The following is a 21,249-nucleotide window of genomic DNA, read 5'->3' on the forward strand; positions in this document are numbered from 1 at the left end:
ATTCCCTCACGGAACAATTATTAGTGAGATTTACAAATAGTTGTTCGAATCTGGTTGTACTTTGTGTCCGTTGTTTGTCTTTTTGTAAAAGTCTCTACCAAACAAGAGCAATTCTTAGTGCGGGAATTGTCATTTTCAAAACAGATCAAAAATATGCAAATAAAAAAATAACTATAAACGAAAGTCCACTCCACAGTAGTAAATGCTCATTAACGTCTCGATGCGCAGACACGATTAGTGTCATCTCGACACAGAGCGCCGCGCTGTGTGTTTGTGTGCTAGTCTCGACGGCGAACCAACACTGTGTGACACTGTGCCGCTAGCTGGAAACATGGGAGTCGCCGTCGAAGAGAAAAATGTTAGGCCTTGTAAGTATTTCGCTGAATTTTTTTTTTCGTAGTTTTTTTTCTTAAGAAAGGTGAGTTCAGTATCGGTTAATTTTAAAATGGTTGTTTTTTGAAAACAATCAAAGTTAAATGTTTTTGAGATAAATTAGTCCAAAGTCCGATTTCCGAGTCCAAAAAACAAAAAATTTAAAAAAGAATATCAACAGCACTTAGAAATTTTGCTATAGCCTTGAAAAATTAAAATAAAGAAAAAGACTTAAGTCAAGTAAAAGCAATACTTAAAAAAATATTAAGTAGACCTCGTAATTTCCAAAATGCTTAAAAAAATTCTACACCCATAATAAAGTCACAGTAGGACTGTATTGCTGCATAAAATTATACAATCGAAGTGAAGAAACGGTGTTACTAAACTATCTATTTTCGAGCATATTGTCGTGTTTGTGATACACCGAATTTCATAATCGAAATCTTGGCTGACATCCAAAGAAAAAGTCCCGTTAATTAGTAGCTGGAACCGAAAAGATTATCTACGAAGTATTAATCCGCCTTAAAAAATTATGAAAATCTTCCTAAAATGTACTTTGAACGTACGTTTTTAATCTTCTTAAATGTACATATGATAACTTTTATATATGTTATGCTATATTTTACTATGTATTGCAACAGGTTGGTGTTCGTATTTTCATTAGAATCTAAGATGCCGAAGTTAGTAAACTAATAAGTGTATGTTATTACATTGAATAAGGTCATGGGAAAATTCTGCTTCTTGTTTATATCAATAATGTTTATTATACACAAATAAACAAATTAACTTTGTATTTGTTCAAGATTAGATTGTGTCCTGTTGAAATTTAGATTCAAGAAAATATAATTACATACAAAAGACAATATTCTTAGTAATTTCGGATAACATTGTTTACCGAACTCATTAAAAATACTTTATTCACCTGTCAAACTGGGGCTTTGACAAGTTTCAAACACGGGCTTATTAAAATTAAGCTCTTAATTTATTAGAGCCCAGTCTTTTAACCCTACTCTTCTCTATTAACCCTACTTCCATAAAGCCGAAAGCAAGAAAAAAATGCCTGAAAGGATCAGGGTCGTCGCTAAATCAAAATCAAATCATTTCTTCATTTAAGTCAAATGCTGACACTTATGATAGTAAATTATATAGAGAGTGATGTTACCGCCAGTTCGAAAGGTAGGGCCAATGAGAAGAGCTGGCAAGAAACTCACAGCTGCTCTTTTCAAATCGAGATTCCCACTCTATTTACATACTTTCACAATATTCATCAAAGCTACTATAAAAATAAATATTTTTCTTACTTTTTTCAAGATCATTCGTATTCTAACATTGTTGGTATTCCTCCACAGCTGGTCTGGGAGTGCGTCACGCGCAGGCGGTGCTGCTGTTCTTCGGGATGCTGTTCGCGTTCAGCATGAGAGTCAACATAAGCATGGCCATCGTCGATATGACTAATCCAGATAATAATAACAGAGTGAGTACGAAAAGTCTTAAAAAACAAACATAAACCAAAGTCATCAAACCAAGACACAAAAAAATGTACATACTTTCTCGAACACCCGGTTACTGAGGTACTTTAAAAAAAAAGTTCTGAGGTACTTAGCGGTAGTTTATATATTCAATATCTATACTTATAAAAAATAAATGTAACCCATGTCCCACTGCTGGGCAAGGGTCTCCTCCCGTAATGAGGGAGGGGTTAGGCCTTGAGTCCACCACGCTGGCCAAGTGCGGGTTGGGGACTTTGCATGCCCTCAATAAATGTATGAAACAAATTTTAGGCATGCAAGGTTTCCTCACGATGTTTTCCTTCACCGTTGGAGCATGTGACAATTATTTCTAATACACACAGAACTTCGAAAAGTCATTGGTGTGTTGCCTTGGGTTCGAACCTGCGACCACTTGCGAGGGAGGTGTCAACTTATACCACTCGGCTATCTATACTTATACTTATATACTTATCTATACTAATATTATAAAGCTGAAGAGTTTGTTTGTTTGATTGTTTGTTAGTTTGTTTGAACGCGCTAATCTCAGGAACTACCGGTCCGATTTGAAAAAAATCTTTCAGTATTAGATAGCCTATTTATCGAGGAAGGCTATAAGCTATATAGTATCACGCTATGGTCATTAAGAGTGGAGTAGCAACGAAAAATTTTACAAAAACGGGGAAAATTTTGACCCATTCTCTCAGGTGACGCAAGCGAAGTTGCGCGGGTCAGCTAGTATTTTATAAAATGACAGTTTGAATACATAAACTAGCTAAATGTGCCTCGGAAACTAGTCATTTATAAACATACACTCCTTGAAACATGTGATTCTTTACCAGAAGAGAGTTTAGTCTTTACCAAATTGCTTTTTCATTTACGATCAAGGTTTACTAAACCTCTGTAGAAAATGGACAATCAACGTGTAATTATGCATCGAACATAGTATTTGGTTTGTGTAAAAATAGCTAAAGAAACCAAACTTATTGTTAACATCTCCTCAAACAATTATATTCTCATGAAAATTTACTCCATGACTTGTTATAAATTAAAGTAAGTGACTATTACATTCCTTTGTGTTCACAATCACTGACACTATATTCTTTCCAAAACAAAATTATTATCACTTGTCTCAATTCATATAATTTTTATTAAGACGCTATCTAATTTTATTCACAAGTTCATTATGAAAGAAATATACTATCTTTAAAACTGGTCGATTTTGGTTGCGGGATTGACCTTTGTATGAAAAAAACCCTTATCAAAATAATGTCAATTAATTGGATCGTAAAATTAGTAAAGATAATGATATCTTAATACCTACGAATTTGAAATATAAACATTGAGAAGTACGTTCTAAATTGAGCCTTGTGTGACAAGGAATAAAGGGAATGTTGCCTTGAAATATGTTATGTAAATATAACTGTGCTTGGATTGCAAAATATTATTTAATATGAATACATAAACTTGTATTTTATGTTTGTTAAAAGTAATAAGAGTCATTATTATCATATTAAAACAACGAAATATTTCTTGTGCTTTATTATACATCAAAAGCAGCGACCAGTACCTCGATTTTCTACCTCTATCGACTACCGACAACCGCCTAGCTATCGAAAAGTTCGGTTGTCGGTAGTCGATAGTAGTAGAGAATCGAGGCACTGTAGCTCAATTCTCTATTGCTATCGACTACCGACAACCGACCTGTCATCGAGAAATTTTGTATGAAAATCTGATCAGCGCCTCTGACGGGCGTCGCAGAAACTTTTTTGGCAGTACATGCTAAATGTCAAAATTTCGATAGCTAGCCGGTTGTCGGTAGTCGATAGTGGTACAGAATCGGGGTACAGTAGCGCAATTTCTATGACAGATATTGTATCACTAACTATCGGCAAATTTTGTTTGAAAACTTATTGAACGCCTGTAACGAATAGCGTAAGAACTATTCTCAGAACATCATAAGTATCAAACTTCTGATTTTCTATAGTCCCGATAGTAGAAAATTATGTTACTGCGCAATAGTGCGCAAGTCCCATTATAATAATATAACGTACTATATTTGACAGCACTTATTAAGTCGCAATAACCCTAAGCCAAAAGCATTAAACTTGCAATCGATGAGTCGTGGGTTCGTATCCCACTAATACAAGCCTTCGATGCTAGTAGATTCCTAATTATCTGCTACATTTACAGAAACAAAACTGAAACGTTATTTGCTTGAGTATTGTGTTATTACCCTGTTTGTATTAGTTTCACAATTAAATTGCAACACAAGAAACAACCCTTGCACTGAAAACGTGACAAAGTTATCTGAGTGCAGCTATAACTAAGAGCTTGTATAAACACACGTGACTTGAGTCATCGCAGCTTTACTGCAGATTTGAACGGAAGAATTGTATTAATGATAATAGATCGAGAACTTATTCTTTTTAACGAGAGATTGTGAATTCCTTTTAAAGAAAAATGTTTAACGATTTCTTTTACGAAATTTTGAGTTAGATCGAATGTAGCAATAATTACTACAGTAATGGGTTTTTAACTAGGATATATTATTGAAAATCACAAAGCAGACAAATTAAAAGTTTCGTTAAATGTAAAATGTTGTGTGATCATGTGTTGTTACTAAAGATTTCTTGACGTTTAGTCACAGGCTTCCCTGCTATTAGTTGCATTGACATCAGAAGAAATCTAGTAACAAACTTACGGCCAGTCTGCATTAATTTTAAAGTTGTACTAAATTGAAAACAGGAAAATCTTTACTTGTTTACATACAATATTATGCTTTCCATGTCTCATAATGCACACGTTTCAGTACATATTATTAGCACAGTGCGTGTTCGTCGACAAGGCGAAACACGCGAGTTAGAACAACAAGTCAGGGGTCAAAACCGTGCTACTTTATAGCAAATAAACGTGCTTTACAATGTGCTAGCTTGTTTATTTCCGGTACATACTAGGTACTAGTGCATCAATTTTATTATGTTCCTGAGCTACTTCTACTTCTTGTGTACAAATTAAATATAGTAAACTATTAACATTTTTTGAATTTTGACACAAAATAAATTAAATTTAACCCATGTCCCGCTGCTGGGCAAGGGTCCGTTACCGGAATGAGGGAGGTGCTAGGCTAGAACTTTCGTACCAATTACATATTTTTATAATCCAATAGCTCAACAAAAACCGCTTTTCACTTGATTCTTTAAAACAAAAAATGGCTTCATAAAAGCTACTTTCACGATCAAAACTACTGTAATTAAACATTACCCTACAAACATGCTTACACAATACAATATTTCAATATTATAACCAAACCCTGAAGCCAAAATACCATTTCAAACGCATAACTCCCATGTCAAAATAAATTGAATATAACCCTAACACCATCTATGTTTGCCGTATTCAAATCAAACGGGCCCTTTTGATCAAGGGTCAAAGCTACCACCGCAATGTAATCGTATCGCTATTGAATTGACAAGTAAATACCAGTTGTGGGCTGAACCGACCACTGGAAATGCTGACTTTGAGGGGTTAGTGGGATTATTTGAAGGTGTGATTGTATTGTTATGGTAAGATGTTAGGTAATGTGAAGGAATAATGACGGGCACAGGAGACATTTACACGAAGTCACGGTACTGAATGCCCTATATGATACTGGATTGAGAGCTAAAGCCTTGTATCATTACAGCAGCTTTCATAATGGCAATATTTGTCTTGAATCCGAAAGGCGGTTGCAGCCCATTGTCACATAACTGTTACATTTTTGCTACGTTTTTTTTTTCAAAGAAGTTAGTGAGGTTGAAGCGCACTAAAACGGTTGCTTTAGGAAATAGCGTTAAATACAGCTACTCTTATGAGTGGGGTTGTCCTTACGCATTGACTTTCTATTTGACATATTTCTGGATCAATCAATTCATCACACTTCAGACAATTTACTCAAAATTTTTAATGATGCTCGTCCCAAATAAGCAGATAGATTCGTTACATTGCGGACGTTTTAGTTTTATTGTTATATTTTTGGATAGAGGAGTGTCAATATCTGTGTTATCAACGACGTCACTTGCCTTCCGGGGGGCTTGACAGATAACCATAACGAAGAATAAGAATGATGCAATTGGTAAGAAATACACTTTTGTAATTAAATAAGATATAATAAATAATATTATATTATTATATAATTATTATGATATATAAGATTACGTTAAAAATAGGCTTACCCCTATATTTTCGAATCCTGTGTGACTTTTCAAACCAATTCCGTTTTAAAGGCCTTTTTACATGTCATAGACAGAAATTCGAAATCAGTATAAAAGTTGTGGAGGTGATTGTGTTAGATTAAATCAAATCTTCGTTTCATTTATTTATAATACTATGACATTAGTACAGTAATTTGACAAACACAGTCTTATAATTACCTATTGTCTTATTCATATCATCATCATTGGCCTGAATACATCTATTGCAGATGATTAAGGTGGCGTCAGGTAGAATTCGTGCACTTTTTTTCGTGGCTGAAAATAATATATTATGTTAATTAGTAGAAAATTTATATTTTCATAAATCTGTTTACCACACGGACACTAAACAAACCAAGTTATCACAGTTCAATCACCAACACATGTTAAGATTTATTTCCTCGTCCACTATCTATAGTCCTACTTCCATTGCGTATTTACTTCACCAATATAGGTCGATTCCGCCTATAAACACAGAAATGAATGGAAAGTTTATCGGAGAAGTGTGTCGTCAACGTCATTGTAGGTCCCCGCCCACTTTGATACCGATATAAGACCTAATACGTCATGTGTTATCGGAAACTAAAGTGTTGCATATTTGTATGTATGTATGTATGTATGTTTGTTATCTGAGACACGTTTGTAAACATCGATAGGTCATGTTAATGCGTCTAAATGATTTGTTTGATTGAAGTGTTGTGACAGACTTCATAACGCATTTTTTTAAAGAGACTTATTACGACAATTCCGAAACTGCTTTTATCAACATGCAAATTCTACGATTATTTTTTTTTTTTAATGCCGACTAGTGTTATAGACGATTTTTTACTGTTTGACAGTACCTTAGGGCGATTCTCTTGTCAAAAACAAAGAGCGATCAGATTTCCATCAAACTGACCAAGTGGTCATGAACTTTGGCATTCCTTCAAGATCTACCTCTACTTACTAATTGATTATTATACAATACTTCTACACAGATTTTCTCCACCGTAAAATTAAGCTACAAAATATTTCTTATACACCTACCTTGAAATGCTTTGGGTTAAAACTCTCAACCACAAGCGTAGGCGTCGAATGCTCATACCTCCCACACAAACCATCGCTGCTAAATATAGAATACTAATTAAAAAGCGCCAATACCTATTTAGATGTTAATTATAATTAAAAAATAAGGGATAATGAACTGTATTACCATACTGTTCCGACGGTAAAATGAATACTACTAATATTATAAATGCGAAAGTTTGTGAGTATGTATGGATGTTTGTGACTCTTTCACGCAAATACTACTGAACCGATTACAATGAAATTTAGTATGTAGGCAGCTGAAGGCCCAGAATAACGCCTAGGCTACTTTTTATTCCGGAGTTCCCGAGGAATCGTGATTTACACGGGAAGGGTTTCCACGCGGACGAAGTCGCGGGCGGCCTCTAGTACGCTATATATTTACCATTATCTGACCACACTGACGATAATTAGTACAAAAGAGGAATATTTTTGGAAAATGTTAATATGTAAGGCCTTGTTAATGTGATATAATTTACATAAAGCCAAAATTGGGTAACATAATGATACAAAGATAAGGTTTATTTTCAGGAACCTCGCTTTGAAAGCTTTGTACGCAATATTGGTAAAATGTACGTAATTTTTAGAGATTTTAGTAATCAAATATATTTTTACATAATTTAAATTTAAAATGTTTCAGGCGTTACATTACGCGAATATACATATATTAGTTAAAGTATTTACTAAAGATGCAACTCTTTAAAAAAAGTAAAGGGTATCAGGCAAAAAAAACAAATAATCGCCGTGTAAACAAAAAAACAACGTGTCTACAAAAAAAGTGCCTATTGACTGCTATTTTGCAGCAAACAATACATAAAACGTCTTTTTACTGGATCTAAAATCTTCAAATTCAAATGTCTTTATTGCTAAAATTGTGGTAATACAATAAATGTGATCTTATAAGCACGAAGTACAGCAGAATTTACCTCACAAGGCATGCAATAGCTTATAATTATTAATTTTTAGGAAATATTATCGCATACACAATAATAATTATAGGTATTATTGTATATAAAACCTTGTCAAATTACATAACGACATTACATAGCAACTTTGACCATCAAATCCTGTGAAAATGTACTAATTATGCACAAACTGATATAATACCCAGTCATTGAGTTCACGCACTATCTGCCGCTAACGCAAAGCTATCTAGTTTATTACTAAGATATTATGTGACCTCAGTTTATCGTACAAAAGAATTTAATTAATAGTCGCTGGTGGTGGAAAGTTTCTTAGAGGTTGAATGTGTGTGAACACCTATTGTGGAATCTTTGTACATGTATTTCTAGTCATAAAATCATTATTTTGTTACACAGCACTAGATTCTATAAGAAATTATTGAATTAGATAAATAATCTATGAATGGGTCCATTGTAGTCAGCTATTCGCAAATGATTATATGCTTTATGTTACTTTTTAAGATCTTATTCTAAGCTGTAGAAAGTTAACTTACAAATAATTGCTTTAAAACCTTAAAGAACTTATCCATATAACACCTAACTAATTTTTGTTATAACGAAAGTAGTAACTAGGTAGAAAAACTATCCTTTATATCTATCCTATATAAACTATCTCTTTACTGATCTTTTACACAGTAAAGGCTGTTCTTGAACTAAGATAATAATATGAACAAATTAAGAAAAGGAAAATTTTGCTCCAAGTACAAACAATAATTGTATTTTTTGCTTCTTATTAAGTGGAATTCACTCGAATTATTTTTAGATCTCTCATTGAAACAAGTTCGTTTCCCTTTCACCAAATGTTCCCATTAAGTCGTAAATACTTTTGTAATAAGGGTTCTTATTTCTTCTACGCCTTCATTAACTTTCCCAACAATTGTTTGTAAGAAAATTAATTTTGGCCTTTGTTGCGCCTTTGTTATTTGTAACCAGGGATTTGGTTGCTGATGTGGAAAATAAATTGGGCCTGGAAGCAAAGATGTTTTTTAGAAACCGGTTTGTGGTACTCAAATAAGATGTTCTGATAGGTTTTTTTATCACATCTATAGCTTTGGTAATTATGTAATTTATATTCCTTAAATACATATGGAAGTACTGAATCTGACTAGACTAACAGAAAGTCTAATTATAGAGTAACACCTGCCACTTTATTAAGGCCGATAGGCTGTAGCTCCACGTAATATACTGGTATTCAGTTGCATCCAGTGAGACTGGAAGCCGACTTCAACATAGTTGGAAGTGAGGCTTTATTTTAAAGGTCTAATCACAGAAACTATACAGAAAAAATGATTTTTTTATTTACTCCGGGAAGTTTTATTAACAGTTCTCACTTAACATAGTATTTTAAAAAATCTATCTCAAAAGCCTTTGTTTTTTGTTCATGATTCCAACTTAATCCATTACTCTTGCCTTCCAGCACTTCGAGTGGTCTCACAGCGTTCAAGCCGTCATCCTGTCCTCGTTCTTCTGGGGCTACGTGGTCCTGCAAGTCCCTGCTGGAGAGCTCGCCAGGAGGTTCGGCGGCAAGGTGCTGTTCACCATCTCCGTCACTGTCAACTCCTTATTGTCATTGATTATGCCGTTGGCTGCTAGTTTTGTAAGTATTTTAAAATATATTTTATTTGTAAAAAAATGTAAAAATAAGTTAAACTAGTTACTGTTCCATAAGTTCTAGTAACATTAGTAGTCTTCTTTATAAGATATAAGTTTGGAATGCGTCCATCTGGCTGGCAGTTTGTAAACTGCATTTCAATTTTATAGCAGTGTTTAAAGGTAAACCGTAGGCAGGTCATAAATCTTATGCTTAAAGATCTTAAGAAAGGCAGTTAGGCATATATTTGTAAACCAGCGTGGCTGTATGAATGTTAATAAAGTATTCTATTTCAAAATAGATTTTGACGACACTAGCAACTACTTTACGGGAACAAGCAAACCAAAAACTGCCTTATTTAAAAACAACACAAGTATTCAGCAAAGCATGTATCTATTCTACTTATTAATATAACAAGCAAACAGTCAATAATATGTAACAACGAGACTACACTCCAGATCCAATTAATAATAAGCCCATTGAGCTACGAGGAAATGTTCCCCACAGACTGATTTTACCATCGAACTACATTTTCAACATAGAGTAGCCATTTTACTTGATCGAGTGCATACTAAGCAACTAGATTGTTGGTCCTCATATCAGCTTGTACTCGACGATGCTCTCAATGCTAATACCAATTAACATCACAATACAACACACAATTTCAACCCTATGCCTTAAAACATAAGGTGCAAAATTCTCTGGACAAAAATTGAATCTATTAGAATCAGCAAGTAAGGTAAAATGGAGTATGGATGAGAATATCGGAGGCTAGACTGGTTTGTTGTTATTTATTGGCTTATAAATTGTGAGCTTATCATTATTTGCAGCTTCAGATCTTTTTAAAGAATATACCAAAATAGCTGATTTATTTCAATGGAAACCAGGTTTATTAATTCATAAATCAAGAAATGTTTTAAAGTCGTTTTTTACGAATATGAATTTACTTATGAAAAGGAAAAATTATATGAAACTTAATTGTAGCAAATTAGAGTACTGCTAATTAAAACGTGTGTTTTCATTGCTCTCCGAGTCTTTGCAGTCAAATTCAGCAGGTAGTTAACTATATGACCACTTATTCTTTTGTTCCAATAGCGAGCAAGTCTTGACTTTAAGTATGCTTTGACTTAAAGATTTTCATACTAATTTGAAACTTATCAACGCTGATCCATAAAAACCACACTCATCGTAAAAATGGAGCAATCTAAAAACATAAACATATCAATAATGTGCCTTCTTTCCCCCCAGGGTGGATGGAGGTTCGTGTGCATATGCCGAGTGTTACAAGGCCTGACTCAGGCGTTCATATACCCCGGCACGCATCATCTTGTTAGTCAATGGATGCCACAGCAAGAGAAAGGACTACTATCTACTATTGTTTATGCTGGTAAGATAATCAGATTAAATGCTTTAATATTTGAGACGAAGAGGGAAACATCTCTTGTAGAATTTGAGAAAAAAATATGATCGTATTTAATTAACAGTTTGATAGTAAATCATTGAAGATATACGAATACCCACTATTGAGCAGCAAGTGATTGGTCATAGAGATTGCTTTAAAAAGCAATAGTTCTTTCATACGCTAAGTTGATCAATTTCCATACAAAGTTGATTGATAGGTATTTGTTTGTAGATAGTGAATATTGCCTGAAATTATTTTATGGCGTAGAGTTAAACACTTTTGTTTAGTTGTTTTACACTTTTCTATTCTAAAAAAGTAATAGCAAAGGTCATTGTTTTAATTTATTTCAAATTAACAATGTAATATAATGAGTAATCACGCTGCATTTTGGTTTATTTTCCAATTAACACGTTAATTTTAACAAAAGCTTAACCATTATTTCCACGAGCGAGTGACGAAAGTAACAGACAATTAAAACACCTTCAATTAATCCAAGTCATTAGGTTAACAGCTTCCTGGGTTCGGGTCCCGGCTGAAAATTATTCGTTCGAAAAATCGCTAATTGTGCAGAACTAAACTGTGTGAAAGGTGGTAATGGCTTCACGTTTACGAAACTTAGATCAAGATTTACTTTTTGTAGACATTTTGATTATGTTTAAGTTTCCATTAAATTATTTCATTTGTTTATCTTTTGTATATTATACCTATCGAAAGTTTTCTCATATCGTATGCGGCACAGAGATCTTGACTCACGTCTTCAAAAAGCAATATGGTATTCTTACCGTTATTTTCAATCGCGATTAAGACCCGTTATATCATAATATTAAGCAATAAGTAGGATCCAAATTAATCCAAACTCGATACACTTATATCGAATTTGTATTCTACTCAAAACACGATCATTTCTACCTACTGGTAGCAATTTATATCCTGAGGTAATTGTTAGTATAACAAAAAAAACTTTTCCAGAAGAGGAATTCTGAATTTACAATAAAGATTGTCATGAGTTTAGTCTGAAAAAAAAACACTGCACTAATAAAACTTTCCTGAATTACGTCACTATCACGTTTTTTCACATTTGCCTGGTCTTCCACAGGAGGTCAATTCGGCATCGCTCTCCAACTCATAGCGTCAGGCTTCATCGCCACGTCATGGGGCTGGCAGGCGATATTCTACACCAACGGTACCCTCGGTCTACTCTGGGCTATCACGTACACCATCTTCGGAGCTGACTCCCCCGAGTCTTCCAAGTTCATTAGCCCTGAGGAAGTTCTGTATATCCAGAAGTCACTCGGAAGAGACGGAGAACAGAAGGTATGGTTTTTGAAGGTTTCTTACGTTAAGCAATGTAGGTGAGGAAAAAATTGGGAGTCGTTAATTTATTTTTTAAATCCTGCAGAAGAAAATGACGACGACTAGCGCGACGAATACGAATGTAAAATGCTAAAGGTTTTTATAACATTAAGATATAGCTCGTTAAATCTATTTAATTATATGTATATTTTTTAATATTATGTAATATTTATTGAACTTTGGAAATTGCATTAAGCAATATTTTCCACGAGATTTTATACTTCCATAAAGTCAAATGGTACTCCTAACTTGAAAACAACTTCCAAATGAATACTTTTGTTCTTAATAAGTATCATTGAAGTCTGTTATACTTATATTTTCTTATTACAACTTCTAGGAAAACAGTTCCCATAACAAACTTAACTAAAAAACAAATTTTCTTAATATTCGCTATGCTCTTTGTCCGTTCAAACTTTTTGTTCCCATTTTCTTCAAATAATAACGGTAATATGAAACGTTTTTAATATTCCAGCGACGTCTGATCTTTGCCTAATCAAGTTTCATTAATTTTATATACCTATAGGAGCCTATTGGGATTTCTTTGGCGGACTTTATGAAATACCTTCTAAAAATATCGCTTTGAAGCTTAAATTTTTTATTTAGTTCTTAAGCACTTATAATGAGGTACTATTTATAGCAAAAATTCCGTTTGATTTAACTGATACCATTCATTTATTTGCGTCTGTAAAATCTTCACGCATTTATTTGTATTTTTCATGTTATTCACGATATTTCAGAAAACGAGTAATATATTATATTGTTTGTACATTAATCAAGTTAATTCAGAGTTTCTTAGAGTCGATTTCAAAATCGAGATATCATAAGATTCTTATCATAGAACAATCATCAAAACATCTTTATCATTATGAACAGTACTAACCAGACTTTTTCTTTCCAGACCTACCCGACGCCGTGGTCTAAGATCCTAACATCGTTACCATTCTGGGCGGTGATCGCAGCTCACTGCGGACAGAACTGGGGCTTCTTCACACTCATGACTGAGATGCCTACCTACATGTCTAAAGTGTTGGGTGTTGATCTCAAGAGCGTAAGTAAAACTCTTCATTATTTTCTGCGTTAGGTTCGTTAAGCAGATGTAGTGATGTGAAAAGTATCATTTGTTATTTTAACTGTTCTGCGTTATTGGTTATGATGATGTAACTTGTAGAAGGCAGTCTAGCGTGTAGCTTGGCAATGCAACTAATTGGTTTGTGCAGTCGTCAATGCTAGTTCTACATTCGTGTTAAAAAAGTAGTATATTGGATTGACCTTGAAACTGCTAGGAGTATATCCATACACGTGGCCCATGAGAATATCCTATTAATATATCAAAATGGGGTCCATCAAAATTGTTCTTAGTTTCTAAGATAACTTTTGTTTAAACGCACCTTTTCATAATATATATTGTTTTCTTGTTAATTTCAGAATGGAATACTATCATCTCTGCCATACCTCGCTATGTACTTGCTCAGCTTCGTGATGGGAGGCATGACTGACCTCATCGTCAACAAGAAATGGCTATCCGTTACAAACACTAGGAAACTTTTTAACTCAATAGGTAAGTACGAAAAAATTTGCGTCGGGATTTAAAAATAACTGACAAAAAAGGGTGCCGCGACTGATGAACGAGCAGTAGATTGAGAGCTACCTTTGAATTTGTTCGGTCAATTGACATTTGGTACGTTTTAGTAAGTTCTAACCAAAAACTAAAATTTAAAATATAAAATTTTGACTGAGGTAAAACAGCCTGTAAAAGATTGATATTGGTGACTGTCCTTGCACAAAAATTTCAGCAGTCAACAAATTACTTCATTGGACCTGTTATCTTTGCCTCTAGATTGCCCACAATCTAATAATTTCTAAGGACTGACAATGTAATGTCATTTTAAAACTTTGTTTTTCAATTGTTTTCTAAAACATTCTTGTGTTCCAGGTCTCTGGGGTCCAGCTATAGCGCTGATAGGGCTGTCGTACGCGCCTGAAGGCAACAAAGAGTTTGCCGTAGTTATGCTCACGTGTGCAGTCGGTATCAACGCGGGTCAATACGCCGGGTATATGGTGAGAATAAGATCTTATTATTTTGTTGTTTGTCTCTTGCAGTTTTTTTTAATGTTATAGAACCAGGGTAAGACTTAAACTTTGTTAATAAAAGCGGTATAATGTATTTTTTTATATTGTAATAATTCATTCATATACGAATGAATGAATTGTAATAATAATTAATATTCGTCATCGTCATAGCAATGAATATTCGTCTCCAAATGACTGACTACATTATAATGAAGTCATAGACAAAGACGTAAAAAAATGGTTTGATTTTGTGAAGACCTATGACGTGCTACTTAGTAATAGCATTATACGGCAAGAAAATCACAATTTTATCTCATTTTTTTAAAAGGCAAAGTTTGCCAACTTTGACAGTACTGGAAAACAAAAGCGTTTAAAAATACGAGTCAAAACACGCTATAAATCAAAAATAAACGTTGGCTAGACAAAGACCGGTCAATTTAAAAGCCATTACTATAGTAGTCGAGTTGCTGGCTCCTAGACTAGTTTGATAAATGAAGTGAAGCGAGCAATATATCACTTGACGTTGGACGATGCAAACATTGTCAGCTGTGTTGGAGAAATTACTTTAATTTGTTGCGAAAATAATACTTTACCGTTTTTGTGTCTGGGAAGGAAGTGCAATGGAATGTTAATAATGAATCTGTTAGATATGATAAATAAATATATTATATAAATGGTAAATAATAACGAATTTCTTTCTAAGTCGTGTTATTCAAACTAAGAAAGACTTTTTCTTTGCTCGTAAAACTGTACACGCAAAGATAACCTCTTAAAAATAGTATGTTTTCTTCTGGCCAAATATTAGTACAAACTATTATTATAGAAAAGACAAGCTGACTCTTTTAGTACTAAACAGATTAAGAGAATTATGTAGTCCAAAAATTTTATCAATATTGCTTGATGTTCCGGCACTAAAGACCAGTCACGAGCTGACAAACAGTGAAAAAACCAAGTAGTTGCCAATTTAAAAAAAATATGACAGTAAAGTTACTTTTCAATCTTTCATAAGCACTATGAAATATAAAAATACAAGAACATTCAGCAGATTCAAGGTGATTTATCTTAGAAGACTTGAATATTAAATAAATTGACAAAGTGCACCTGTCTTTATGAGTTCGGAATATTCCCGGATTTCCACTTTCCTTGCACAAAGATGAATTCGCTTCTTTGAACGCCTCGATTGTTAAAGTTAAATCATTTTTCTTTCGAATCTTAGTTTTGTCACGTTTTTATTCCGTAAGATTTGTTCAGTAGATTATTATAGAGGCCAGTCTTTCAAAAGCTATAAAATTCTGGGTAATTTATGTCTGCTGGTAGAATTGAAGTATCATTACTACTTACTAGTATTATTAGTATTTGTACCTTGGTGAGCTTAATAGTTTATTAGTTTAGGGGGTTGGGGGAATGTGGTTTATATTAATCAAGATAAAAACTCTTTATTTTCTAGGTATTGTGTGAACGGTTTTGTAAAACTTGGTTGGCTCACGATTTTTCCAAGTCATTTTGGATAAAATATAGATCTTTTGTATAATCAATATTGAATACTTAATAACGTATCTTTTTACGAACTATCATCGTCACACTCATCGTCATACTTGAGTATTACCAATTTTGATGCAGGTAACACAGACGGTCGTTGCTAGCCGTCTGTACTTTTGTATTAATTTTACTCACTGATTTCAATAAAAGTGTTTTTTTTCGTTTTAATTATTTGTTTGTATTTCCAGTTGGTACACATAGACATGGCTCCGAACTTCAGCGCGTGTCTGATGGGCATCACCAACTTCCTGGCGAACATCATCTCCATCATCGCACCCCTTGTCTGCGGCTTCATCGTTCATGACGAGGTAATCACTATTATACATTTATTAGCCCCCTTTACACAAACTCTCTATCGCGCGAAAATGAAAGAGCGTGCGCATAAAGGGGGTGCAACTTATCTGTCAAGCCCGCGAAGAAAATCGCGACCGAAGGGCGCGGATTCTTCACTGTGCTTAATCCTGTACGCTCCTAAGAACGCGCGATAGACCGTGCGTGTAAAGGCGGCCATTCTATCGTGTGTCATACTCCCATAATGTAGTTTTATCAGGAAATATGCAAAAAAAAATTTGCAAGTATTCTTAGTTAACAAAAGAAAAATCTTAATGTCACTTTCCACACAAATAAGTCTCATAATAGTCGGATAATCGCAAAAACTTTGCTATAACTGTCATACCAATAAACATTGTGCAAGCTTATAGTGTTTTGTCACTTTCGCGATGCATTTAAGTTAAGTTTTTAAAACTGTAAATTAGTGGAAAAGACAAAACTCTCAATACATAATCAAAGCTTATACGACGTTTATGAACAGGAAGTAAAATAAAGTAATTCTAGACTACACATTCACTTAGCGTTAAATAACAATGTACAAGGCAACAATATATCCATGATACAATATTTGAAAATCTAAACTAAAATTTAACACAACGTTTCGTGTAAACGCGTGTACAAATTCTAATTTATTTCGACCGCAATGCAACAGGACTATTGTAATAACCAGATGTATGAAATAAAATGAAATGGTATTAAATGTACCACATGCAATGTACGCGACAATATTAACATGAAAATGCAATGAAAGCTTTAAATCTGTGAACAGGACCAGGTGAAACTGATCTAGCTTTAATTCTGTACTATACATTTTTCAGTACTAGATTGTACTTTTGTTCCTAAATATGCCATGGGTTGTTTACGCTCGAAATTTTGAAGACGATCTGTGGGATTTGCAAATTGCCATGGATATTCCATTATCATAGTTCTAGTAAAACTTGACTCTTTACTGCATGAGTCCATATTATTATAATCGTATTGCGCCTTTTGATGTTGTGTTACTTCTAAACAAAGTATAACGTAACGACTAAAACCTATTTTTTGCAATACCATATGCAGTAGAGGGTTATAAATAATGCGAGAAAACATCCGATATATTGCATAAGTTGCTCTTTTTTTAAATTAAGTTCGGAATTAAATTAATAAGCTTGGATGTTACCCATAATAGGATTCAAAGCAATTTTAATAAAGTTGATGTAAAATGTTTCCAACCTCACCTCACACTGGCTATAAGTAATTTGCATTTGCGTTTAATAAAAATACACTGCAGCTACTTTTCTCATAAAAATACTTTGCATGTTCCCGCAAGCTCTTTTAATTTAGCTTTTGATGCAATTTTAAAATGTAATATTGTGTTACAGACTGAACCTCATGAATGGCGAAAAGTATTTTTCGTTGCTTCTGGAGTGTATTTCTTCACAAATCTGTTCTTCATACTGTTCGGTACATCTGACAGACAAGCGTGGAACGAGCCTAAAGAGGACGACGTTGGTAAGCGAAAATATACTTTATTTTAATAAAGTTATGGTTGTGTTTCGTATGAATGATAAAATTAATTATTTTTTTTAATATCCCCAGAAATGAGAACGACTGAAAAGCCAGCGGTGGAAGCGAAATAGTTGTAATTGAATATGAAAATTATTTATTTATGTACCTGAGTTAAGTTACTATGTTTGTACGATTAAAATAAAATTTTAATATTATTTGTGTGTTATAATTTGCTCTAATATACCCTGAGTATAATGTTACTATATTTCATGAAATTTATCTAAAAGTAAGTATAGGTGAGAGAGCGAATAGTTAAATATCTACTGTTTGATATTTCGACGTGGATATATTACATAAAATACGTATAAAATATAGTCAACTCGTATATCTTTCTTGGCCTGAAAATTCAAAATGTTAGTTTCATCCTACTTTAGTATCAAAGTTAGTCTTCAAAAGCAATTCACCGACAAACAAGAACACTCCTCACTTTACAAGTGAACAAAAAGAAAACAAGCAAAGGAATTTAAAATTCTACAAACTGGCTCAGGCATCCCGAAGCATCCCGACGCATCCCAAAGCATCCATAAGCATCCGCAAGCATCCTCGAGTATTTTCTCACTCTTGGAAAGGTCTCTGGACACACATTGAGTTTAGTTCCTACATATTTGATACAGCACATGATGCTAGGTCCTGCAGTAAGCATGTGAATCGCCTCCTTCATAGTAAGAGCTGATTGGAAATTCTTTTAAAGATTTAGTTCTAGCTGCAGATGTTGTGACTGGAAATGTTGAAAGTTTTCTTGTTAATACATATTTATTTTTGTAGTTTTATTTTAGTGTTTGCTTACTGTGTTGACAGTAACTGTAGAAAATATATCTCTTACCGAGATTTTCAGTACCATTGCACATTCTGTTTCAAAACATTTATATAAAATCAAATTGGCCCAACGTGGCCATGAGGTATGTTTTTCACATAGACGTATTATAATAATTATGTTTAATTTTTTTGTCCAGTTCAGTGCCATCTTTTTAAGTATAACCTCTCCGATAGACCTGCAATGCCAATGTTTATTGTATCTTACCCATTATCCATAATGAGTAATTATAATGAATGTACAAATTCTCCAGCATAACTTTATTTCAAGGACGCAGCAGCCGTAACATCTGATTTCTACCTCATAATTTAGCTACTATTCATATTTTTTTACAAATAATATAATAAATAATAAACTGAAAGAAACTAAAGTAGTAATAAATATTCTACAGCTTGTTTTCACAAGAGACGAGTAGCACTTAATATTAAAGTTAGCTTTAAATCTGCGCTAGAAATGATTGCTAAAGGAAAACTAGAGACGTGATTTAAAATTAAGTGAATTTATATTTTGTTCTGGAGTAGAGAAATCTTGAAAAATAAATCTCTTGAAAGATTTAAGCTTTATATTTTGTATGTTTCAGGCTTAAATAACTTTGATTTTGCGGATTGCAAAATGATATGAAAATTAAATAAAATTTAAATAAATTAATGTTCTTTAATGTATTCAAATTTTTAAAACTACGAAATGAAAATGAAACGTATTTAAATTTTTGTATCAAACACACAAACACAATGGTTTAAACAACGCATAAAATATGTAACAATAGGAAATGCTAAATATATCTGAGTAGAATATCAAGACAATTCATCAATATTAAGTGTTGTCCCTCCGGAAATAGAAAGGCTCTTTTATAAATAAAGAGAGCCCGAAGCAAAACAATTTAGTTTTCATGTCTTATTCTCAAATCAACGGTGGGACCCGTGCGGAAGACATCTGTGATGTTACTATGAGCTTGCTGGTTAAAGAAGTTTAGGTAACTATAGCGATTGTAGTTGAAGTTTCAAATTAATGTATTATTTACTAGTGAGTGTATTCGGAAGTAGAGATGAAATAGTTTTTTAAGTTGTTATCACAAGAATTGGACTTTGTATCTCAAGCGTTTTCCAATTCATTTTACATTTCCAAAAAATGATAGTTAAAGATTTTGCGGTTTACGAAAAAAATGACAAGGAAGAAAATTATATTATTATTCATCAGTCATCTTTACAATTTTACAATACATTTTTTTATTTATATTCACTTTGTCACACCTACAGCCTTTTACTTAACTACAATAATATAGTTAACCCTACTTTCCCGTAGTACTCAAAAGGCCTCAAAAGACACGTCCAGATAGACCTAGGCCTTTCAACATTCACATGACCATTACCAGTGTTGGTACGTGTCGGTAGCACACCAATACGTTACGTGTGATGAATGCGAGATGCGAGCTCACTGCGACCTTTACGTGCGAGTTTGTTGAATATTCGTGGTAGGGGTTTAGTGAGAATTGTTGATTAGTACGTGGGTCATTTTCTTTTTTGTCGTGGTAGAGTTGATGTTGCTTTATGTGAAGTTATAGTTACCAAAATAATTTTGGGAATGTTAAGGAAGAGTACAATATGTAATTACAATACGACATGATGAAATTTTAGTTAAGGAAAAATAAATAGCCATATATTTTATAGCCATTTTAGGCCAAACGTCATTGCAGATTATATACTATCCAAAAAAAACACTAAAAACAATAAAATAATACACAAACACTACCTATAAATTTAATCCTTGCAAATACACAAAAAAGACCAAAAACTTTTTCAAACACCTACTGTGGCAAAAGATATTCTGTCTCTTTTTCTAGTAAAGTAGTCACTAGTGTCGTTCGTTTTATAAACTGGAATACAAAGTTTCTACTTCTTTATTTCCTTTCGTTGTAAGAGCATTAATATTACGTGAACTACATAGTTTTGAAACTTTTCTTTCAAACCACTTTAATCTTATAAACTTTGAATTTAATTCTAGAAGAGTGTTCAGCATTTATAATTCTGTAACTAAATTAAGGCCCGCTGTGCAAAATGTGGGCAGTGAATGAATTACTAAGGCGAATAGTTATTAAAGAACTTTCAAGTATTGACACTAAGTAAAGAACAAAATTATTATTATACAATCAATTAACACAGCTTACTATAATTATAAAATATTCCACCTAACTATTTATAATTATGATACATTAAGTACTTTTAATGTATATTAATTTTGCGAACCACTTATTCCTTAAATACAGATAGTTTTTATTAGTAAACAAACAAAAATACAAAATATGGGTAAATATTGTGAGTTGTTAAAAAAAATAATTTCTAATATCAGATGTTCATTAGTTTTCACAATTCCATGCGTTTCCAAATATTTGTTAGGATCAGTTAACAGGCATGATCATCCGATACTGTCTGTTCCGAGTACGATTGTACAAAAATAAAACCAACTATTTTGTTCGTTTGCGAACTT

General features: G+C 33.3%; 1 protein-coding gene across 1 annotated transcript; it reads left to right on the top strand.

Annotated features, from left to right (window-relative positions):
• Positions 1-210: 210 nt before the first annotated feature.
• On the top strand, positions 211-18,106 carry LOC142977676 (putative inorganic phosphate cotransporter). The gene is made up of 11 exons (XM_076121749.1): positions 211-368; positions 1,722-1,846; positions 9,536-9,715; positions 10,958-11,096; positions 12,208-12,425; positions 13,363-13,512; positions 13,890-14,022; positions 14,398-14,522; positions 16,262-16,381; positions 17,765-17,894; positions 17,982-18,106. The coding sequence occupies exons 1-11, from the start codon at positions 332-334 to the stop codon at positions 18,020-18,022; spliced, it is 1,398 nt and encodes a 465-aa protein (XP_075977864.1). The 5' UTR covers positions 211-331; the 3' UTR covers positions 18,023-18,106.
• The last annotated feature ends 3,143 nt before the right edge of the window (positions 18,107-21,249 follow it).

This window comes from Anticarsia gemmatalis, chromosome 13, assembly GCF_050436995.1.
Source record: "Anticarsia gemmatalis isolate Benzon Research Colony breed Stoneville strain chromosome 13, ilAntGemm2 primary, whole genome shotgun sequence".
In the NCBI taxonomy this organism is placed as follows: domain Eukaryota; kingdom Metazoa; phylum Arthropoda; class Insecta; order Lepidoptera; family Erebidae; genus Anticarsia; species Anticarsia gemmatalis.